This window comes from Phyllostomus discolor, chromosome 10 (genome assembly GCF_004126475.2).
Source record: "Phyllostomus discolor isolate MPI-MPIP mPhyDis1 chromosome 10, mPhyDis1.pri.v3, whole genome shotgun sequence".
Taxonomy (NCBI): Eukaryota; Metazoa; Chordata; class Mammalia; order Chiroptera; family Phyllostomidae; genus Phyllostomus; species Phyllostomus discolor.
In genome coordinates this window covers 44,933,784-44,959,158 of record NC_040912.2, presented here as the reverse complement: position 1 = coordinate 44,959,158, position 25,375 = coordinate 44,933,784, and the positions used below count along the sequence as shown (strand labels likewise).

The 25,375-nt window shown below is 33.7% G+C and overlaps 1 protein-coding gene across 1 annotated transcript in view; it reads left to right on the top strand.

Moving 5' to 3' along the window:
• Positions 1–25,375, top strand: part of FBXL13 (F-box and leucine rich repeat protein 13) — a 268,523-nt gene that overhangs the window by 79,129 nt on the left and 164,019 nt on the right. Inside the window, exons 8-9 of the mRNA XM_028526008.2 lie at positions 3,252–3,347; positions 6,344–6,476. Of these exons, the coding sequence (XP_028381809.2) occupies positions 3,252–3,347; positions 6,344–6,476 (229 nt within the window). The remainder of the gene's footprint in view (positions 1–3,251; positions 3,348–6,343; positions 6,477–25,375) is intronic.

The window sequence follows — 25,375 nt, the reverse complement described above, 5'->3', positions numbered from 1 at the left end:
CAGTATCCTTAAATGGAAGAAAGAACTCTGGGCACACCCTTGAACTAATTTGGCAAAGTGTGGTGGGGTTTTTCTCTGGATGTGTTAGAGGGAATGGGCTCTGAGACCAGAAGCCTGCCATCCTTCAAAAAAAAAAAAATTGTATAGCTTTTGAATAAAAGACCTCTTTCCTTTTTCACTAAAATTCTGCCTCTAGAATTTATTGGCGACAGGCAGCAGGACCCTACCTCTGTTCGGTAGCAGTGATTCTCTTCATCAAATAAACTTTAAAAATCCACCTAAAATACTATACTGAACAAGACAAACACACATGAGACATAATAGCTATAAAAATATCAGAGGGAAAAACAGTAAAGCAAAGGCATTGCTAAGGATAAACTTTGCCTTCTAACCTGTGAATTTTGCTAAATTTACTGTTACTGTATATACTTGGATTTATTTTTCTCATTTCATTTTATACTATTTATCCCTCTTTTTATATGCTTGTTTTTCTTCTTTCTTACCTTTATTTATTGAGCTTTAAAATCTACTTCCTTATCTCCATTTTCATGTTTTAGAAGATATACACTCTATTTCTACTATTTCAGTGGTTTCTCTTAAATATTTTTAGCATGTGCATTTACCTTATTCAAGCTTAAAGTAAGTGAATATATATTCTTTCTTCTGGAATAATTACCAGAATTAAGAAAACTCTTCCTAGTTTTAGAATATTAGTATTAGTTAGTGTTTTGTTCCACCTTGTTTTGTACCCCCACCTTGGTTGTCATCACTAAACTTTTGTATAAGGTTATGGCTTTACCCTTATACTTATTAGTTCCCTTGCCCAGCATTACAATTTCTGACTCCTCTCTTCTGATTCCAATGTCCTGTAGAAACTCTTTTGTGAGGAGTCTGTGAAGGCTAACTCTTTCAATCATTGTCTTAAAGTGTCGTTACTTAATGTTGATCCTTGAGTTGTAATTTATTTGCATGTGGTATCTGAGATTGATAAGTACTCTGCATTCTGTCTTCTGTGGTTGCCAGATGGTATTCTTTAGTAGATAAGCTGTCTCTGGTTGCATTTAAAGTTTTCCTTTGATTTTGCCCTTTTGCAATTCCACTAAATTCTACTATAATGCCATGGTGTCTTTTGAGTTTCCCATTTGGGATTTCTTGTACTTCTTCTTTTAAAAAAAATTTTATTTATTTATTTATTTATTTACTTATGGGGGGGGAGAAAGAGAAGGAGAGAAACATCAATGTGTGGTTGCCTCTCACACACCCCCAACTGAGGGCCTGGCCTGCAACCCAGGCATGTGCCCTGACTGGGAATCGAAGTGGAAACCCTTTGGCTTGCAGGCCCGCCCTAAATCCACTGAGCCACACCAGCCAGGGCTTCTTGTACTTCTTGAAACTGAGAACTATTGTTTTTCATCAGTTCTGGAACATTTTTACCTGTGGTGTTTTTGACTTTTGCTTTGATTCCATTTTCTTTATTCTCTACTTCTGGACATTCTATGAAGATATATAGAATGTTGGACCTTTTCATGTCATAAAATGTGTCTCTTAACCTCCTCTGTCCATTCCATCTTTTTCTTTGTCTATGCCTTATAATCTGTAATTTCTTTCAATATGTATTTCAGTTTGCTAATTCTCTTATCAGCTAGCTTTCAACTACTATATAATGTGAACATTGAGTTTTTAATTTCAATAATTGTATTTTCAATTCTCACAAATTTTATTTGGTTCCTTTATAAATCTGCCCAGTCCTTTTTCAACAGCTTTCCTCAAGAATTTAATTTTCTTTTGTATCCCTTTATCACCTTAATGTTATTTAATTACTACCTGATAATTTTATTAATAAAGTTATTATTTTTCTGTGTAACTTGTATTGAGGGCTTATTTTGTTGGGGCTTAATCTATGGAAATCCTACAATGGCTGGTTTGATGACATGTCTCTTTAGAGAGGGTGGTATTCATTTCTGCCAAATGTTCCATAGTTCCTACCAACTTGGAAATTCTTTGCATGTTAATGTATCAAATCCAGTTAAAATGGTAATAAATTCAAACTGGATCCCACAAATAATTAAAAATTCAAGTCCCTTAAAAATTCAGGATAGCTGGTTTGGTTATAAATTCTTTGGGAGATTTTTTAAAATCTAAGGCAAGATATTTGTTGCCAATAAGCAGGTGCTTTTTTTTTAATGTCTCTCATAATCCTGGATCTATCTCCCTCTCTCTCCACCTACCCCCTGCCCCCCACTCAGTTATGACTTCTGGCTTTGTAGTAGGGACTTTCCCTACCCCTGCATGGCCTGTAAAATCTGAACTTTCTTGTTATGGAAAGTAGCAATCATCCCTACCGTTTCCCTATCCCAGCAACTGAAGCTTGTGCATATTATTCTGTGTCTGGGTTTACAAAGCTTGGGGCCCTGGATATTTTCCTTACTTTCTTGAAAAATCTGTTATTTTTTTAAAAAATATGTTTGTTTTATAGGTGAAATCATATGGTATTCATCTTTTACTGACTAGCTTATTGGGTGGAGGAGGGCAAAGGGGGAAAATTGGGACAACTGTAATAGAATAACAATAAAAATGACTTAACAAAATATGTTTGTTTTAGAGAGTAAACATACTCTCTAAGTATGGGGTTTGGGGATGGAGGAGTAGAGAGAGGTTGCTAAGAAGATGCAAACCTTCAGCTATAAGATGAATACAGTCTGAGGATCTGATGTAAAACATGGTGTCTGTAGTTGATAACACTGTGTTATATAATTGAAATTTGCTAAGAGACTAGAACTTAAATGTTCTCTCTCATACACACACAAAGATAAATATGTGAAGTGATAAATGAGTTAATTGGGGGGCGATACTTTTGCAATGTATATGTATATCAAATCATGATGTACACTTTAAATATCTTAAAATTTTGTATGCCAACTGTATCTCAATAAAGCTGAATTAAAAAATTTAAAGAAATGTGTTTAAATATTTAATACTTAATGACATTTTGTATCAAGAAGGTTTCCAGATTTTGTAGTTTATCATTTTTTCCAAATATAGAAGCCAAGGTGGGTTTATTGATCTTTTCCAGGGATCCTATAATTTTAGAAAAAAATCTGGTTCAGTTCAGCAAACTATTATTGAATGCCTTCTGTATACCAGCTACTATTTAGAAATCACTAATTTTCTAGAAGGATTCTACTTTCATTCAGAAAATAAATCTGCTTGTATTTCTCACCACAAAAATATTTTTTTTTCTTTGTGTTTAGATTTTCTTCTACCTCAGTTTAAGAGATGTGGTAATATGTGGTCAAGTCTGTCACTCCTGGATGTCAATGACACAAATAGGCTCATTGTGGAACCGTGTAAGTAGTCACCACCTGGAGCTACATCTTTACTGTCATGTGCCACTTTGCAATGGGGATATGCTTGGAGAAGAGCACCATTAGGTGACTTTGTCATTGTGTGAATGTCATAGAGTGCACTTACACAAACCTAGATGGTGTGGCCTACTACACACTGAGGCTATACACTATGGTCTGTTGCTCCATAGCTACAAGCCTGTACAATGTGTTAGTGTGAAAAACAACATGAGAGTAAGTCAAGCACAACAGAAAATGATGCAGTTAAGATGTAAACAAGAGATGTATGAGGCTGCTGCTGGCATAGCATAGTGTACTGTTTTACAGCTAAGTTTTTTTTTATAAATAGAAAGAGTACATGCTAAAATAATGATAAGTAGTATAGTAAATACCTAAACTAGTAACATAGTAATTTATTATCAAATATTATGCACTGTGCATAATTGTATGTGCTATACTTAAAACTGGCAACAAGTGAGTAATGTGCTACAATGTTACAATGGCTACAACTTAACTAGGTGACAAGAATTTTTCAGCTCCATTATAGGCTTATGTGATCATCTTCATTATATGAGGTTCATCGTTGACTGAAACGTCTTTATGCAATGCATAACTTATTTTTAGTTCTTAAAGGAGAATGAAATACTTTAAGCCAAATGTAGTAATGACTACCTTCTTTCCTGCTCCCGGTTATGTGGCCATCAAGAGTAGATAAACTTGTTTTTTTCTTTTATGCAGGCACAAGCCTGAAGGATGAGATAAAAATGTAATGTTATTTTAAGAGATACATTATTAGTATTCTTTAATTTAAATGGTAGAAATAAATTGAATATTATTTTTAGAATGAAACAAAGTTCTTTTTTATCTGTTAGATTTACCAGTGCCTAACTCAGTATGCTACAGAGAGAAATTGAGACAATGCAAGTAAAGTTCTGAGTGTAGAGCCTGTGTGTAAGCAGCATGAAACAAATATTAGCTACAATTATTAGTTCAAAAACCATAACAAACCAGCCTAAAATATGGAGAAAAGGATAAAACAACAGCATGAAATTTGGCTAAAATATACAACATGTAAACAAAGCTCATTTGCTACTAATACATTTGCATGCACACAGATATGCATACACTCAGGCATTTTCTAAAATGAGCATCTAGGCTGGTACCTCAGTACTTTTCTTGTCATTGTACTATTTTTTGTATTTTTCTAGAACATGTCTGTGTTTCTCATTCCAAAGAGACACTGGGAAGAGGTCTTGGCCAACAACAGAAAATCCCTAATGACTTCTCTATTCTGTTTTATGGATGATACTTTAATCTCAACAACTATGATCATTTATGCCAACAACCAATGTTGCAGTGGCAACATTTTCTCTGTTGCCTAAAGTCCAGTTAATAACTGACTTTTTCCACTGCACTTTAATTGCTAATAACTGGAAGACTAAAGATATCATGTGCTCAGACTCATTTATGAGTAAATGGCCAGAGCCCTTCTGCAGAAACTTTAAAATTTACACAGAGAGACTAAGAGGAGTTGACAAGATGATGGGGTCTCTAGTTTGATAAGTCATCTCAGCATTTTTATATCCCATCAGAACACCATTCCCTTGCTCGGCTGTACTGTTGTACTCTTAACTTGTCAACAATGGCAAGAAGAAAATGTGCTTCTGTCCTAGCTAACCCATAATAGCTAACACATTAAGTATTCCTGTTTTACATTTATTTTTAGTTTAAGACAGTTACTCTCAAACTTTAGCATGTATCAGAATCATCTGAAGGGATTGTTAAAACAAATTGCTGGTTGCCACCCACTGAGTTTCTGTCTCAGAAGGTCTGGGGTGGGGCTTGACAATTTGCATTTCCAACAGGTCCCTGGATGATGCTGATACTGCTGGTCCCAGGACCACACTTTGAGAATCAAAGTAAAGTAAGATTTAAAGTAGGAAATTTCTTACTTTGTGACAGATTGGGGATGTTGCTTTATTTCCCTTTGGACAACCCATAAAGAAGGAAAAAATGAACCTAAATGGTCTGGAAGAGAAAGAATGTGTACTATATTAAGATTAGGACAAATCCTGCAGAATTCTGGCAGAAAAAGCCAGAATTAGAAAGCCACTCTGCTTAGAGACTTCATTGGGTAAAGATGGAGGATATATGGAGTCCATGGCAGTGAAGAACAAAGCCAGGATAAGAAGTTAAGTTTCATTATGTTCAGCACATTTCTCTTTCCACAATTCTAAGTTGCCCTTCATCTTTAATTACTTTTGCCTTTATTTGTGAGTGCTCAAATGTGGCACAATTATAACAAACACTTTAGCAGTAAGAATTGCTTTCTTCAGAAGGAAAAAATTGGATGTTCATAAACTTACCCTTTCAGCTGAAAAATACTATTAATACTATGATGTCAATATTGTTGTTTATCAACCAGCCCTGACCATTCAGAACTCACATAAACCTCTGTGCTCTTCAGATTTACATACAATCAGCCAAGTCCACTCAGGTCATCTTTCCTTGACTCTAGAATGACCTACAAATTATAACTTACGGAAAGGTCTTTATAAACCACACATTGTAAATTGTCTTTCCCACAGCCAAGGAGTCAACATATAGTCTGTATTCATAAAACATGAGGCAGAAATATTAACCCAGAATGCACTGACACTGAAGTGGGGGGCATCCTTGGGGCTCACCTGGGACGATGGGGGACATCCAGGCCACTCCAAGACAATTGACTCAGCTTGGGGTGAATGTGAGGTCCCATTCTCATGGCTATCGACTTGTACTGGACATTTTGAATCTGTTTGTAATTAAACCTAAGAATGACCATGAAAAAAAATCTGCTTGTAATTAAGATTGGGAAGGACCATGAAAAACAACAACAAAAGCTCTCCAAATGAATAATGTGATCAAGAAATTTTAGTCCTTGATGATTTAAAAATATTTTAAAAATTTATATTCAAAAGATCTTTTTATTTTTAATGTCTTTTGTTTATCCTTTTTAGATAGATTTTTCGACAGTAAAAAATATGATCACAGATAAACATATAGTGTCTACTCTGCAAAGGTGGCGTCTAAATGTGCTGCGCTTGAATTTTCGTGGTTGTTTTCTACGATTGAAAACTATGAGATCTGTCAGTAAGTATGTTAATTACAACTGTTTTGCTTTTCTGTATTTTAATTAAACAAATATTAAAAAAGTAAAAATGAAATGGAGACTTTAGTTACAGTCTTGGGCCACAGAATGCTAATTACAAGAATCTATAAAGCTTATAATATAGTCAACTCTTACTGGATTGAATACCTTGGGAGTTAATTCTTTGTCCATTTGAATTGACCATGCCCTTTTGTCTAGCATTTGCCTATCTATATACCATCAATTCATCTCCTAAAAATATGGTAGAAGAACATATTCTCATTTTAAAAATTCTAACAATAGATAATCAAAGAAAAAATTTCCCTCAAAATAAGGTATTCAATATTATGCTTTCTCTTTTTCTAAAATATATTGACATACATGTGATTAAAAATACAAATTAAAAATTTTAACTTGAAAGGGACTGTATTGTCATATATTTTCTTTTATATCTTAGAAATCTTTCCATGTCAATACTTATATACCTATTAAATCATTTTTAAATACTTAAAATCATTTTCCATATTATGGATGTACCATAGTTATTTAACTTTCTTCCTGTTGAGGGGCACTGAAATTATCTCCACTTTTTTCCAAGCTGTTTTGTACTTTCATTGTGATATTTGTTTTTAATTGTCTAGCTCAGGCTGCTATAGTAAAGTTTCATAGATTTGGTGACTTATGAACAACAGAAACTTATTTTTCACAGTTCTGGAGGATGGAGGTTCAAGATCAGGATGCCAACATGGTCGAGTTCTAGTCAAGGTCCTTTCCCATTAGCAGAATGCCATCTTATTATTATATCCTCACATGGCAGAGGGAGAGTGAGAGAACTTTCTGGGTTTTCTTATATGAGGGCATTAATCCTATTCATGAGAGGTCCACCCTCATGACCTAATTACTTATTGAAGGCCCTATTCAATAAGTAATTGAAATAAAAATATTTTATTTACTTATACAAGTAAATAAGTAAAATATTTTTACTTATTAAAAATATTTTGTGCCCTGGCTGGTGTGGCTCAGTGGATTGAGTGCTAGCCTGAGAACCAAAGAGTCACTGGTTCAATGTCTGGTCACAGCACATGCTTGGGTTGCAGGCCAGGTCCCCAGTGGGGGGGGCATGTGAAAGGCAGCCACACATTGATGTTTCCCTCCCTTTCTCCTTCCTTTCCCCTCTCTCTAAAAATAAATAAAATCATTAAAAAATAAAAAAATAATAAAATAAAAATATTTATATTTTATTATAAAAATATAAGTAATTGAAATAAGAAGTAAAATATAAGTTTCCTAGGTAAACTATTACATCATCTAGTACTATTAACAGTTTTATTTTTATTCATTCCTATTCTTGTATCTTTTTTTCCAGTACCAGGGATATGTAGCCATCTTGTCTTGTTCTTGACTCTTTTATTTTTAGTGAGAATAGTATTAATATTATTAGACCTCTTAATTTCTGGTATACACTATATCTATAGGGATATACAATACTACTGTTTCTACTTTTACAGCAGCCATGTTCTGCATATTCCTCATTTACTCTGGTTATGTCTGCCTTAGACTTTTAGAAACGATTAATTTCTGATCCATCATGATCATTCCTGCTTTTTTCTCCAGAGATATTATAGATTTTGGAAAAAATACATTTTTTGGAGTTTGGGCAGGAGAAGAATGCTGAAACATAGGCTTAGTCTACCATCTTGAAAAATTATTACTTTTTTAATAATAAAAGTTAACAAAGTAACTGTAAACCTTAATGTGTTAGCCAGCAAAACACTGTCTCTCCCTCTCTCTATATACATGCACATCTGTATGTATACATAGAAAATATACATAAAATATGCTATTAAATAAAATCTATGTTTTCAGAAGAAAGAAGCAGAAACAAGATACAATATTCAAGGTTTCAGTTTGACCTAAGATTTTTATGATCACAATTATGGTTGAACAGTGTAATGAGTTTCTGAGGAATGGCAAGGCTTGTATCTCTGGAAATTTTTATTTAACTTATTTATTGAGATAAAATTGACGTAACATAAAATTTTAACTTTTTAAAGAATACAACTTGGCAGTTTTTAGTATATTCACAATGTTGTACAACCATCATCACTATCTAATTCCAAAACATTTTTATCACCCCCACATACACACACAAAACTCCATATCTATTTTGCCTTTCTTTTTCTTGTTTAATTGCTCAGGCTGGCACTTCCAATACAATCTTGAGTAAGCGGTGAGACCAGACATCCTTGTCTTGTTCCTGTTCTCAGAGGGAAAGTTTCTAGCTTTTCACAATTAAGTAAGATGTTAGTTACAGGTTTTTCATAGATGCCCTTTTATTGGTTTGATGATGTTTCTTCAAGTTCCTAGTTTGTTAAGTGTTTTTTTTTTTCATTATAAAAGGGTGTTACATTCTGTCAAATGCTTTCTGTACATCCACCAACAAAGTTTTTTCTTTATTCTATTAAATATGTTGACCTGCCCTTGCTTTCCTGGGATCAATCTCATTTGTTCATAGCACATAATCCTTTTAATATGCTGCTATATTCTGTTTCTTAATATTTTGCTGAGAATTTTGCATCTATATTTAAAAGGAATATCAGTTTGTAGTTTTCCCTTTTTTGGTGATGTGTTTAGCATTGTTATCAGGGTAATACTGGCTTTATAGAATGAATTAGGAAGTGTTTGGAAAGACTCAATGTTAATTATTCTTTAAATGTTTGACAGAATTTGCCAGTGAAACCAAATAGTTCTAGGTTTTTCTATGTTGAAGGTTTTTGATTGCTGATTTAATATCTTGTTATATACCTATTTAGATTTTTTGTTTTTTCTTTTTTAATTAATTAATTAGTTAATTAATTAATTAATTAATTAATTAATTTTTAGAGAGGAAAGGGAGAGAGAAAGAGAGAGAGAGAGAGAAACATCAATGTGTGGTTGCTGGTGGCCATGGCCTGCAACCTAGGCGTGTACCCTGACTGGGAATCGAACCTGCGATGCCTGGCTTGTAGCCTGTGTTCAATCCACTGAGCTACACCAGCCAGGGATTTTTTTGTTTTTTCTTGAATAAATTTGTTCCTTTATGTGTTCTTAAGAATTTGTTAATTCCATGTCAGTAATCTAATTTCAATAATCAATTGTTAGGTTAGAATTTTTCATAGTATTCTTTTATAATCTTTTTTTATTTCTGTGAAGCAAATAGTATGGTATGCACTTTCATTTTTTATTTTAGAAATTGAGTCTCCCCTCTTATTTTTTTGAACAGTGTAGCTAAAGCTGGTTATTTTGTTAATCATTTCAGACAACAATCTTTTTTTATTGTAGTACAATATACGTAACATAAAAATTATGATTTAACCATTTTAAGTGTATAATTCTGTGGTATTAAGTACATTTGCATTGTTGTGCAACTGTCATCACCATTCATCTCCAGAACTTTTTCATCTTGTAATATTGAAACTAGGCACTAATTTTGTATATCCCATTTCTGCAGCCCTTGGCAACTCTGTTTTACTTTCTGTCTCTTTGAAGTTGACTATTCTGGGCACTTCATATAAGTGGAATCATATAAATTTGCCTTTTTTGACTGGTTTATTTCAATTAGGATAATGTCTCCAAGGTTCACCGCAGTTGTAGCACTTGTCAGAATTTCTTTGCTTTTAGAAATATATAAAATCCTAAAAATATTCAACATTTCAGGATTGAATTAAGAAGAAACATGAAATCTGAACAGGCTGATAACTACTAACAGAATCAAATTAGTAATCAAAAATTTCCCAACAAAGTCCTGGACCAGATGATTTAACACTCAATGAAAAATTAATATCTCTCCTTCTCAAACTCTTCCCAAAAATTAAAGATGAAGGAATTCTCCCAAAATCATTTTATGAGGCCAGCATTACCCTGATACCAAAGCCAAAGACACTACAAAAAAATTATGGCTAATATCCTTGATTAATATAGATGCATAAAACCTCAATAAAATATTAGCAAACTGAATTACATTAAAAAGATCACACACCATGGTCAAATGGGAATTATTCCTGGGATGCAAGGTTGGTTAAAAATTCACAAATCAATTAACATGATATACCACATACACAAACTCAAGGATAAAAATTACATGATCATAACAATAGCTGAAAAAAAGTCCAACATCAGTATATGATAAAAACTTACTGCAAAAGGGGTGAAAAGGGAGACATCTCACCATAATAAAGGCTACATACGACAAACCCATAGCTAACATATACTTTTTTGATTACTATTGTCTTGTTGTACAGTTTGATGTCAGGTAGCATAATACTTCCAAATTCTTTTTTCATGATTGCTTTGACTATGATTGTTTTTGTGGCTCCATATAAATTTTAGGATTAGTAGTTCTAGTTCTGTGAAAGTTGCCATTGTTATTTTGGCAGGTGTTGTATTGAATATGAAAAGCTGAAATCTTTTCCCTTAAGATCAGGAACAAGACAAAGTTATCACCTTTCACCATTTTTATTCAACATAGTGTTGGAAGTTCTAACCATACAAATCACACAAGAAAAAAACAGAAGATATCCCAATTGGAAAGGAAGAACTTTAACTCCACTCATTATTTGTAGATAATAATTATTCACAATACTATATAGAGAGAATCCTAAAGAATCTAAACAAAACAAAATGAAATAAACTCCTGTTAAAACTAATAAATACAGCCCTAGCTTGTGTGACTCAGTGGACTGAGTGCCAGACTGCGAAGCAAAGGGTCACTGGTTCGATTCCTAGTCAGGGCACATGCCTGGGTTGTAGGCCAGGTCCCCAGTAAAAGGTGTGCGAGGGGCAACCACACATTGATGTTTCTCTCCCTGTCTTTCTCCCTCCCTTCCCCTCTTCGTAAAAATAAATACATAAAATCTTTTAAAAAAACTAATAAATATACTCAGCAAAGTAGAGGGATACAAAATCAATATTCAGAAATCAGTTGCATTTTATATACCAATAATAATGATCAAAAAGAGGAATAAAGAAAGCTATTTCATTTATAATTGCATAAAAATGAAATACCTAGCAATAAATCTCTAAACAAGGAGGTAAAAGTCTGTGCTTAGAAAACTATAAGACATGGAAGAAGATATAGATAAATGGAATTATTTATCATGCTCATAGATAGAAATAATTAACATTGTTAAAATGTTCATACTACCCAAATCAGTCTACATATTCATTACAATCCCTGCCAAACTACCAATGGCAATTTTCATAGAACTAGAACAAGTAATCGTAAAGTTTATATGAAGCCACAAAAGAACCCAAATAGCCAAAGCAATCATGAGAAAGAAGAACAGATTGGAGGTGTTATGCTACCTGCCATCAAACTGCACTACAAGCAGCACAGTACTGGCGTAAAAACAGACATGGAGATTCATAGTACAAAATGGAGCCCAGAAGTAAATCCATTAGCCTACAGCAAATGAAGCAAGTATACACAATGAAGTAAAGACAGTTTCATCAATTAATGGTGCTGGGAAAACTGAACAGATACATGTACACACACACACAAAATAGAAACTAGGCCATTTTTGTAAACCACATAAAAATAAACTCAAAATGGATTAAAAACTTAAATATAAGACTCAATACCATAACACTCCTAGAAGAAGGCATAGGAATTAAACTCTTTGACATCACTTTTACCAGTATTTTTTTGGATGTCTCCTTGTGCATGGGAAAGAAAGGAAAAAATAAACAAATGAGACTACATCAAACTAAAAAGTTTTTCACAGTGAAGAAAATCAACAAAATTAAAATACAACCTACTGAATGGGGGAAGATGTTCGCCAATGGTACATCTGATAAGGGGTTAATATACAAAATACGAAAGGAGCTTATATGACATAACACACATTCACAAAACCAAACAAGCTGACTTAAAAATTGGGCAGAGAACCTGAATAGACATTTCTCCAAAGAGGATATACAGATGGCCAATAGACATATGAAAAGATGCTCAACATTACTAATCATCAAATAAATATAAGTTAAAACTGCAATGAGATATTACCTTTCACCTGTCAGAATGACTAATAAAAATAAACCAACAAACAATTGTTGTGAAAATGTAGAGAAAACAAGAATGCTTGTATACTGTTGGCAGGACTGTAAACTGGTGCAGCCACTATGGAAAACAGTATGGAGAATCATCAAAAAATTAAAAATAGAATTACCATATGATCCAAAAGTTTTACTTCTGGGTATTTGCCTAAAGAAATCCAGAACACTAATTTGAAAAGTTACATGCATTCCTGTGGTCATTGCAGTGTTATTTACAATAGCCAAGATATGGAAGTGACCTAAGCATCCATTAATAGATGAATGGACAAAAAAGTGGTACACATATAAATAGAATATTATGCAGCCATAAAAAATAATGAAGCATTGTCATTTATGACAACATGGATGAACTTAGTGGGTATTATGCTAAGTGAGGTCAGACAGAGAAAGACAAATACCATATGATTTTACCTATATGTGAATTCTAAAAACCAAAATAAGCCAACAAACCAAAAATCTCATAGATACAGAGAACAAATTGCTTGTCATAGGATGGATGGGGATTGGGAGGATAGATGAAAAAGGTAAAAGGGATTAAGATGCACAAACTGTCAGTTATAAAAATTGGTCACAAGGATGTAATGCACAGCATAGAGAATACAACCAATAATGTTATAATAAGTGTGCATGGTGTTAGGTGGGACTAGACTTATCAGGGTGATCACTTCTTAAGGTAAAGGTAAATAAATGTCTAATCTCTATGTTGTACACCTGAAACTAATGTAATATAGTATGTCAATTCTAATTGAAAATTAAATGAATTTTTTAAAATGAAGATTTTTCTTATGCTAAAAAAAGAGCAAATTAGCAGAGTAAAAAAAATATCTATTTTTTCCTGTCTTATTAAGAGTGAATAGTACTCTACTAGATTTACCACAGTTTATCTACTCATCTATACATGGCCACTTAGATGTTTCCAGTTTTTGACTGTTGCGAATAATTGCTGCTATGAACATACATGTTTAAACAACTTTTATTTCATTGATTCTATTGTTTTTCTATTTTCTAGTTAAGCTTCACTCTAATCATTATTACCTGCTTGCTTTGGGGTTTGCTTTCTCTTCTTTTTTTAGTTCCTTAAGGTATGGAAGATTAAGTTATTGATTTGCATATAGGCATTCACAGCTATAAAGTTCCCCAGATTTTTTTTTTACCTGCTTCCACATAAAGACTTTTCCTAATGCCTAAGCACAAAGTTCACTGGGAAGTTTGGGATGGAGAGGAAATGGGCAATATGAAGCTGCAGTTTCTGTAAAGAATACATAGATGGTCAAAAAATGAAAATGCCTAAGTCAAATTGTGTAATATATAAAAGGCATGTTGCCTATTTGTTCCTTGTATTAATTAGATAATGATATATTTTAACTATATCATATATTTGTATTTGTATCTGAGATGCAAGATTGCCTAAAAATATTGTTTTACTTTAATTTTTTTGATAATGCATTATCCTTTTAAAATATTTTCTTTAGATTTATCTAGAAGTTTACTTCTTAGTATAAATGTCTTTATCATAGAAACAATTAAGCAGGCAAGCCTGAGTAGATCTTGATTTATCAAGTAAATCTAATAACTATCTCATCTTTGTAATACTTTTTATTTGTCAGGTTGTTTAATAAAATCAGTTTTAATTCTAGCAGCTTTGAGTTTATCAAAGATAAAAAGTCAATCTCAGAATTGTTTCAACTTTTTAATATCCTCAGCCTCCAGCTAAGTTCAGATTATCTATTGGTGTGTCTCCTGGTAAAAAGTTTGACACTCTGATTGTTAGACTGAAGATAAATATTGGCTGATCTTTTGGGCTGTTTGGCTGAATGGCCACAAGAATTGTAATTTTTATTTTTACCAAAATATAGAAGAAAAATAATTTTATATTATTTATTGTATTTTTTATTTTTAATTTTTTTTATTTTTCAGTGACACAATATTAATTTCAAGTGTACAACCCAATGATGAGACATTTATATAACATACAAAGCAATCACCCTGATAAACCTAGTACATACCTGAGAACCATACATAGTTATTGTAAAATTATTAACTATATTCCCTATGATGTACTTTACATTCCCATGACTATTTGGTAACTACTAATTTATTCTCCTCAATCCCTTCATCTTATTTATCCAGTCCCTCAATCCCCACCTCCTCTCTGGCAACCACCAGTCTGTTCTCTGTATTTATGAGTCTGTTTCTGTTCTTCTTTGTTTATTTTGTTTTTAGGCCCCACATATAAATGAAATCATATGGATTTTGTCTTTCTCCTTCTGATTTATTTCACCCAGCATAATAATCTCTAGGCCCATTCATGTTGTCACAAATGCCAAGATTTCATTTTTTTAAGGTTGAGTCGTATCCAGTGGTCTGTGTGTCTGTTTTTCTGCCAATACCATGCTGTTTTGATTATTCTTGCTCTATAGTATAATTTGAAGTCAGGTAGAGTGATATCACTAACTTCATTCTTTTTTTTTCAGGATTGTTTTGGCTATTTAGGGTCCCTATGGTTCCATAAAAACCTGATTTTTTTTTGTTCTATTTATTTAAAAATTACATTAGGGTTTTCATAAGGATTGCATTAAATTTGTGTATTGCTTTGGATAATGTGGCCATTTTAACTATGTTGATTCTTCTAATCCATGAATATGGAATATTTTTCTAAATGTCTTTTTCAATCTCTGTCAATAATGCTTTGTAGTTTTCAGCATAGAGGTCCTTCACATCCTTTGTTAAGTTTATTACTAGGTATTTTATTCTTTTTGTTGTAATTGCAAAAAGAATTGTTATTTTCTTTTTCATTTCTTTTCTGAAATTTCATTGTTAGTATATAGGAATGCAGTAAATTTTAGTACATTGATTTTGTGTCCTGCAGCTTTACTGTATTTGTTTATTGTTTCTAATAGCTTTTTTGGTGACGACTTTAGGGTTTTCTATGTACAGAATTGTGTCATCTGCAAAAGTGACACTTTTACTTCTTCCTTTCAAATTCGGATGCCTTTTATTTCTTTCCCTTGCCTGATTGCTCTGGGTGGGACTTCCAGAACCATGTTGAATAAGAGTGGTGAGATTGGGCATCTTTATCTTGTTCCTGATTTTAGAGGAAAAGCTCTCAGCTTTTCACCATTGAGTGTGATATTAGCTGAGAGTTTGTCATGCATGGGCTTAATTAGTTTGAGGTACTTTACTTCTATACCCAATTTATTAGATATTTTAATCATAAATAAATGTATGTTATCAAATGCTTTTTCTGCATGTGTTGATAAGACTATGATTTTTAAAAAGATTTTATTTATTTATTTTTAGAGAGGGAAGGGAGGGAGAAAGAGAGAGAAACATCAATGTGTGGTTTCTGGGGGCCGTTGCCTGCAACCCAGGCATGTGCCCTGACTGGGAATCGAACCTGTGACACTTTGGTTCGCAGCCTGCACTCAATCCACTGAGTTACGACAGCCAGGGCTTAGACTATGATTTTTTATTCTTTGTTTTGTTAATATGGTGTGTTACATAGATGGAATTGTGTTTGCCGAACCATCTTTGTGCTCCTGGAGTGAATCTTTATTTTTCTTTTATATCTAAAGGATAACTTCACTGGATAAATTATTCTTGGCTGGTAATTTCCCTCAGTAGTTTGGATATTTGGTTCCACTCTCTTCTAGCTTGTAGAGTTTCTGCTGAGAAGTCTGATGATAACCTGATTGTTTTTCCTTTATAAGCTATGTTTTTTTTTCTTACTTCCTTGAAAGTTCTCTTTGTCATTAATATTTAATTGTTTTAATACAATGTGTGTTGGAGAAGGCCTTTTTGGATTGAGGTAATTAGGTGTTTTGTTTGCTTCTTGGATTCGAGGATCTAGCTCTTTCCATAGGTTTGGGAGTTCTTGTCAACTATTTGAATAGACTCTGTTCCCTTCTTTCTCTCTTCTTCTTTTGGTATGCCTATTATTCTTATATTGCTGTTTATGATGGAGTCAGATAGTTCTTGTAGATTCCTTTTATTTTTTAAAAAGAGTTTATTTATTTTCAGAGAGAGGTGAAGGGAGGGAGAAAGAGAGGGAGAGAGTCATTTCTTTTTTAATGCTCAAGTCTCTCTCTTATTTTCTCTGCATCATTCCTAGATTTCTATCTTTGATATCACTAATCCTTTCCTCCATCTGGTCCACTCTCTTCCCTGTGCTCACTAGTTCATTCTTGATCTTTTACTGAGTTCTTCATCTCCAGAATTTGTTTGGTTCTTTTTTAAAGTTTCAATTTATTTGGTAAAGTACTTGTGATTTATATTATGTAAGGGTCAGCGAATTCAAGATGGCAGTTCTGAAAAAAAAAACAGTGAAATACAAGAAAATACAGATAGGCTGTTTAATGAACTAAGAAAACAAATCAATAAACAAAACATGTACCTCCCCTTTTTAAAAGCAAGAGATGAAACTTCTATGTAAATAGTACCTTCCCTTGTCAAAATAATTCTTATCTTCCTACTTCCTCTTGATTATCTAGGCTGCAGCAAGTGGCATGTGTGTGAGAGTGTCCCCTTTAGGGCTTTTCGACTCTACTTTAAGTGAAGTTTCCTTTGTTCATTTTTACAAGTATATGCTAAAATACTGTAGCAAATATTTGGCAAGGGTACAAAGAGTGATTTTTAAGTTCAGCAGTTTTGTTTTGGGGCCTGAGTAAACAGATGTATTGGAGATATGAAGCCCCACTTGACTTTTGTCAGTTTTTTCCCACCTACTCAAAAATTGGCTGGATGAGAACACTTCCAAAGAAGCCTTGACTTGTGAATAACCCTGGGATTGCATGTTTGTGTTTCTAGAATTCATAGGGTACAATACTGAAGTTTTTGAAATCAAATTTATTAACTAATTTTCCAGTTTGCCCACCACTATGTGAATTATTATCAGTTTTTCTTTGATGGATCCCCCCTCCACTCATCAACATCTCACTTCTTGCAGAAAGGAGCCTCAATACCTTACAAAATTTAAGCAAGTAGAGACTCATCACTGAATTGCTTTTACTTGCCAGAGCAGGAGACTTTTTCAGATTTCTCAGAAGAGGCATTAATTGATCCAATGCCTAAGCTCCAGAGGAGGGAATACTTAGTAAATAAAAAAATCTGAACTGTTTAATGTTAATGTCTCTCCCAAATAGCCAGGCATTAGATCAGAACTGACTGAAGTTTAGGACTTAGGAAAACTCAGCTTGCAGTAAATTTTATTTGCTTCAGAAAAATTGGAGAATCTTAGAACTAGCAGGAAAGTTAAATGAAAAACTTGAGTATTTATCCTAAAACATACCTGTTCAAGTATGAAGATCTCAGTATTATTATATTTTTTACTACTATAAAATAATGTATATATTAATCTCCTGAACATCCTCTATTAAACATAAGGAAGGTCCCAAAGCAAGTTATTAAACTATCAAGTAAGAAATTGTTAGAAAAGGAAGTACCTAATTGTTCATTCCATCATTGATCAACTATGCTTCCCTGAAAAAGTAAAAACTCTGTACAAAGAGGGAGAAAATCTTAAGCTTTCAATAATGTACTGCAAGTTAATCCCTGGGAGATATGAGCAACTTCAATTGACTTGCTTTTGGATGGTCTGGGCAAATTTCTACTACTATGTGGTCTAGAGCTTTATTGTTAGTAGATCCCAAGACGTAATACTGAATATAAAAATCAAGCAATAAAATCCCCAACTAGCCTCTGATATTAAACTAGACAATAACTTAGGCCCTTTATCTGTCTCAGATTTAATCTCTTCATTTGTTTTAAGATTCCTCATGTTCCCACTGCATGCCTTCATTTCCTTCCGAAGTCCTTTCCAGGCTTTTTCCTCCATCAAGTCTTGGCTTTTTTAGGTGTTATATTCTTAATGTTCCACACTGAGCAATCATGAACGATAAGTGCATTTACTACATCACTCTGGTAACAGCACTTCAAATTTAAGAGCTGCCTTTAATACTTTGTAGTGAATAATGCATTTTAATTGAGAACCAGTATCTCTAAGTCTCTACCCCTGACCTGAACTAAAAAGGGCAAACTGGTCAGATCCTCATACCTAGAGTCATTTCCTGAGTCACCAACTCTGGCAATACTTCCAGCTTCCCATCCTCTTCATTTCTTATACATATTGATACAGATTTTTTTAGTTTTAAAATATGTAATGGCAATATAATTGGCATATAAAATTATATTAGTTTTGATGTACAACATAATGAATCAAATTTGTATACATTGTGAAATGATCACAACAATAAGTCTAGTGAATGTCTGTCACTATGCATAGTGACAAAAAATTTTTCTCTTTTAGTGAGAACTTTTAACATCTACTGTCTTAATAACTTTCAAATAAGCAGTACAGTATTATCACCTACCATTACCATCCTCTACATAACATCCCCAGGACTTATTTATGTTATAATTGGAAGTTTGTGCATTTTGCCCACCTTCACCCGTTTTTCCTACCCCCCAGCTCTGGCCACCTCCAACCTGTATTCTGTATTTATGAGCCTGGTTTTTGTGGTTAATTTTTTTTTTTAGATTCTACATAAAAATGAAATGTAGGGTTATTTGTTTTTCTCTGTCTGACTTATTGCACTTAGCATAATGCCCTCAAGGTCCACTGTAGTTGTTTCAAATGGCAAGATTTCCTTCTTTTTTATGGCTGAGGAATATTTCATTATGTGCATGTATACTTGTGTATATGTATCACATACTTTTTATCCATTCATCAGTTGATGGACACTTAAATTGTTTCCATATCATGCCTATTGTAAATAATGAGGCAATGAATATGGGGCTGCGTATATCTTTTCAAGTTAGTGTTTTTGTTTCTTTGGATATATTCCCAGAAATAGATTGCTGGACCATATGGTAGTTATATTTTTAATTTTTCAAGGAACTGTTTTCCATAGTGGATGTACCAATTTACATTCTCACCAACAGTGCACAAGTGTTCCCTTTTATTCATATCCTTAACAACACTTGCTATTTCTTTTTTAAAAAACTAATAACAAGTCTATCAGGTGTGAGGTTATACCTCATTTTGATTTGAATCTTCTTGATGATTAGTTATACTGAGCATCTCTTCATGTATATGTTGGCCATCTGTGTGTTTTCTTTGGAAAATCTATTCAGATCTTCTGCCCCCCTTTTACCTGTTTTGCTATTGAATTGTATGAGCTTTTTATACATTTTGTGTACTAGCCCCTTATCAGACACATGATTTGCAAAAGATTTTCTCCATTTAATAGGTTGCCTTATCATTTTGTTGATGGTTTCCTTTACTGTGCAGAATTTTTTTACTTTGATATGGTCCCACTTGTTTATTTTTGCTTTTGTTTCTTTTTACTTTTGGTGGCTAATTTAAAAAATGGTCATCAAGTCCTGTGTCAAGAAGCTTACTACCTATGTTTTCTTCTAATAGTTTTTTGGTTTCAGGTCTTACATTCAAGTCTTTAATCCATTTCTGAAGTAATTATTGTGTACGGTATAAGACAGTGGTCCATTGTCATTCTTTTGCATGTGGCTGTCCAGGTTTCCCAACACCATTTATTGGAGAGACTCTCCTTTTCCCCACTGACTATTCTTGTCTCCTTTGTCATAAATTAATTGACCATATGTGCATGGTTATTTTTGGTCTCTTTATTATGTTTCATTAATCTCTGTGTTTGTTTTTATGCCAGTACTATGTGGTTTTGATTACTATAGCTTTGTAATATATTTTTAACTAGGGAGCTTGATACTTCCAGCTTTGTTCTTCTTTCTCAAGATAGCTTTGGCTTTCAGCGTCTCTTGTGGTTCCATACAAATTTCCATATTGTTTGTTCTACTTCTGTGAAAAATGCCATTGGAATTTAAACAATGACTGCATCAAACCTGTATATTTCTTTGGGTAGTATGGACATTTTAACAATACTGACTCTTACAATCCATGAGCATATAATATCTTTTCATTTATTTTTGTCTTCTTCAATTTATGTCATCAAGGTCTGTTGTCTTTATGTACAGGTGTTCACCTTATTGGTCATATTTATTCCTAGATATTTTCATCTTTTTGATACAGTTATAATTAACATTAGTTTCTTAATTTGTCTTTTTGGTAGCTTGCTATTAGTGTATAGAAATGTGACAGATTTTTGCATATTCATTTTGTATTCCGTAACTTGACTGAATTCATTTATTAGTTCCAACAGTTTTCTGGTGGAATCTTTAGGGTTTTCTATATGTAATATCTTCTCATCTACAAATAATAACAGTTTTACTATTTCTTTTCCAATTTGTATGCCTTTTATTTCTTCTACTTGCCTAATTGCTCTGACTAGGACTTTCAATACTGTGTTTGAATGAAGGGGTGAAAGTGGATATCTGTGGCACAATCTTGATCTTTGAGCAAAAGCTTTCAGCTTTTCAACATTGTGTATGAGATTAGCTGTGGGTTTGTCACATATGGCCTTTATTATGTTGATGTATGTTCTCTCTATACCCACTTTGTTGAGAGTGGTGAAAGAGAAATATATGATGTCAGCTATAAGTGGAACCTAATCACCAAAACAAACAAGCAAGCAAAATACAACCAGAGACAACTGTGAAAATGGAGACAACTGTACTTGAAACCATTATAAAATCATAACTCAATGTTGGATTTTGTCAAATGCTTTTTTCCTGCATCTGTTGAGTTTGATCATGTAATTTTTTACCCTTTATTTTACTAATGTGTCATTTCTTATTGACTGATTTGTGGATGTTGAACTATCTTTTCATCCCAGGAATAGGTCTTACTTATCATGGTGTATGGTCCTTTTAATGTATAGTTGAATGCTGTTTGCTAATATTTTGTTGAGGATCTTTGCCTTTACATTCATCAGAGGTATTAGCCAATAATTTTTTTCTCTTGTGGCATCCTTGTCTGGCTTGGTATCAGTGTAATTCTGGCCTTGTAAAATGAGTTTAGAACTTTTCCCTCCTCTTCAATTGTTTTGGAACAGTTTGAGGAGAGGTACTAAATCTTCTTTGAATGTTAGCATACACCAGTGAAGCTGTCTGGTCTTGGACTCTGTTTATGAGTATATTTTGATTACTCATTCAGTTTTATTCTATTAATAGGTCTGTTCATATTTTTCTGTCTCTTTCTTATTCAGTCTTGAAAGATTATGTTTCTAGAAATTTATCCATTTCTTCTAGGTTGTCCAATTTGTTGGTGTATAATTGTTGAAACTATTCTCCTACAATCATTTATAATTTTGTGGTGTTTGTTGTCACCTTCTCTCTTTCAGTTCCAATTTTATTTATTTGTGCCCTCTTTTTTATTCTTGATGAGTCTGGCTAACTGTTTATGTATTTTGTTTATCTTTTCAAAGAACCAGCTCTTGGTTTCATTGATTTATTGTTTTTCAGTCTCTGACTCATTTATTTCCATTCTGATCTTTATTATTTTCTTCCCTTTCCTCACTTTGGGCTTTATTGTCCTTTTTATAGTTCTTTTAGTTATATAAGTTTATATTGATTGAGATTTTTCTTGTTTCTGGAGATAAGCCTATAATACTGTGATTCCCTGTTTCTGCTGTACCCCAAAGGTTTAGCATCATTGTGTTTTCATTTTCATTTGTCTCATGATATTTTTTATTTTTTCCTTGATTTCTTTGTTAACTCCTTCTGTTAAGTGGCATGCTATTTAGTCTCCACATGTTTATGTTTTTCCACTTCTGTTCTGGAATTTATTTCTAGTTTCATAACATTGTGATCAGAGAAGGTGCCTGACAAAATTTAAATTTTCTTTAATTTACTGAGACTTGTTTTGTGGCCTAACATGGTCTATCCCAGAAAATATTTTATGTGCACTGGAAAAGAATGTGTATTCTGCTGTTTGGGGAGTGATGTTCTGTGAATACCTATTAAGTCCACTTGATATAATGTGTTATTTAACACCACTGTTTCCTTGTTCATTTTTTTCTGGATAATCTATCCATTTATGTAAATGTGGTTTTAAAGTTCCCTCATATTATTATAATATTGATCCCTCTCTTTATGTATGTTAATGTTTGTTTTATATATTTAGGTACTCCTACATTGGATGAGTAAATGTTTACAAGTATATCCTCTTATTGGATTTATCCTTTTATCATTATAAAATTCTCTTTTTTATCTTTCGTTAAAGCCTTTGCTTTAGTCTATTTGGTCCCATATAAGTAGTGCTACCCTAGCCTTCTTTTGATTTCCATTTCATGAAATAATATTTTTCCAACTCTTTGCTTTCAGTCTGTGCATGTCTTTCAATCTGCAGTCAGTCTCTTGTAGGCAGCATATGCCTGTGTCTTGCATTTTTTATCCATTCACCCATCCTGTGTCTTTTTTATTGTATTTTTCCCATTACCATTTATCCCCCTTAAATCCCTTCCTTATCCTGTGTCTTTTGATTGGAGCATTTAAAGTTATAATGAATAAGTATGTTGTTGTCATTTTATTAATTATTTTCTGCTTATTTTTGTAGTTCTCTGTTCCTTTCTTCTTCTCTTGCTCTCTAATCTTTTACATTTATGACTTTTAAGTGATTTGTTTGGGTTCTTTTTTTATTTTTTATGTATCTATTATAGGTTTTGCTTTGTTGTTACCATGAGATTTATACAGGGTCCAGCAGAAGTAATGCCTGCTTGAGTGTGGTTGGTAGAGCAATAATATGGGTATAATAATTTATAGTCTTAATTTGAACATTTCACCTAAAATGTTATATGGTGTGCTTGAGTGTGATATTGGTTTACAGAATTGCATGCTTATGATTTTGTAATAAAAGTTGTTGTAATAAAAAAGGGATATTATTTGTACCAGACTCTGTATAAGAAGTTATCTTTATTGAAGTTTTTTAATTTACACCATTTATGTTTGGAGACATTCTACAACACTGCACTTCTTAATCACAAGCCTATGTTTATGTTTATACATTTTACATGTTGTGCCATATAAGTGTAACCCTTAATTTATTGCCATAGTTACACATGCTCTCACTACATTTTTTTGATCTTCATAACAGCTTTATCATTGTTTGATATACTATTTTTACTGTTTGCTTTATCAGTGCTACTTTTTTCTTTCCTACATATTTTTTCCTATATTTCCTATGTTTTTAGTTTTTATCTTTTCTGCTTACAGAAGTCTTGATTGTGACTGTGGGTTTTCACTCTTTCACTACTATGAAGATATCATGCCACTCTTTTCTGTTCTACAAAGTTTCTGCTGAAAAAGCAGCAGATAGGTTTTATGGAGGATCTCTTGTGTGTGATCCTCTTCTCCTGCTGTTTTTAACTTTCTCTTTTTGTCTTTAAACTTTGGCATTTTAATTCAGGTGTATCTTGGTGTGGACCTCTTTGGATTTTTCTTGTTTGGGTCTCCGTGCTTCCTGGACTTGTGTGTCTATTTTCTTACCAAGTTAGGGAAGTGTTCAGCCATTATTTTTTCAAATAGGTTTTCTTTCTCTTTCTTTCCTCTCTGTGAATGTTGGTATGCTTGATGTTATCCGAGGTCCCTTAATCTAACCTCATTATTAATTTTCTTTGCTGTTCCAATTGGATGAATTCCACTACCTTTTCTTCGAACTCACTGACTCGTTCTTCTTCATCAGTTGTTGATTCCCTCTACTGTATTATTTTCATTTTAGTTATGGATTTTTTATATATTTTCTATCTTTTTGTTGAAGTTCTCACTAAATTCATCTATTTTCCCCATATTCCTTGAGTATCTTTATAATCATTGTTTGAACTCTGTCATGTAATTACTTACCTCCATTTCATTTCGTTCTTGTCTGGGGTTCTGTTTTGGTCTTTAATGGAGCTTATTCTTTCTTTTGAAACATGTTTCTCTATCTCCTTATTTTGGCTGTTTTTCTTTCAATGAATTTGGCAAAACAGCAACCATTCCCAGTCTTGAGAGAGTGGCCTTGTGTATGAGCTTCTCCTTTATAGGATCCATGTGCCCGGGGTGTTTTGCAGGCCACCTGGAGCTGGAGGTGGACAGAGGTTGGGCTGCCAGAGGAGCCAGGGGAAAGCTGAACTGGATCCATCTTGGCAGGCTGGTTGGAGCTGGAGCAGGAGTGTGTGCAGGCCATGGAGAGTCCTAGGAGCAAACTGCTCTGGAGCCACCTTGGCAGGCCATCTGGAGCTATAGATGAAGCATACTTGGGCCATGAGAAGTCCTGGAAGCAAGCTTCACTGGGGTGTAGAGCTTTGGCTGTAATGGGTGTGAACCAGAGGGAGTCCTGGAGGCAAGCCTCAGTAAGGCTCAGAGTTATAGTTGAAGGGGGCATGGTCTATGGTAGGGGTATCAAATTCATTTTCATCAGGGGCCACATCAGCCTCGTGGTTGCCTTCAAAGGGCCGAATGTAATTGTAGGACTGTATAAATGTAACTACTCCTTAACTAGGGACAAGGAGCTCAACACTGCTGCCAGGTAGAAACAAGGTGCCAGGCCAGATAAAATAAGGGGGAGGGCTGGATTCGGCCACAGACCTTGTGTTTGCCACCTGTGGTTTATGGGAAGGCCTGGGGACAAGCTGGGTTGTGGTGACAACTGTAGCTAGAACAGGTGTAAACCAAGGGGAGTCCTGGGGACAAACCACGGAGCCGGTGTGGGCTTGGGTCTTAGAGTGCACTGGGGCAGTCTTGGCTCGCTGGCTAGAGTGCCTGGATTGTGCTCCTGCTTGATTGATCAAGATGTGGGATGTATAACAAATGGCAACACTGGAGAGAGTTCCTGCAGTGCCCCTACCATTTAGCAGGTGTTCTAGGGTTAGTAAATGGATTTCCTTCCCATACCTTCTAGGTGCCT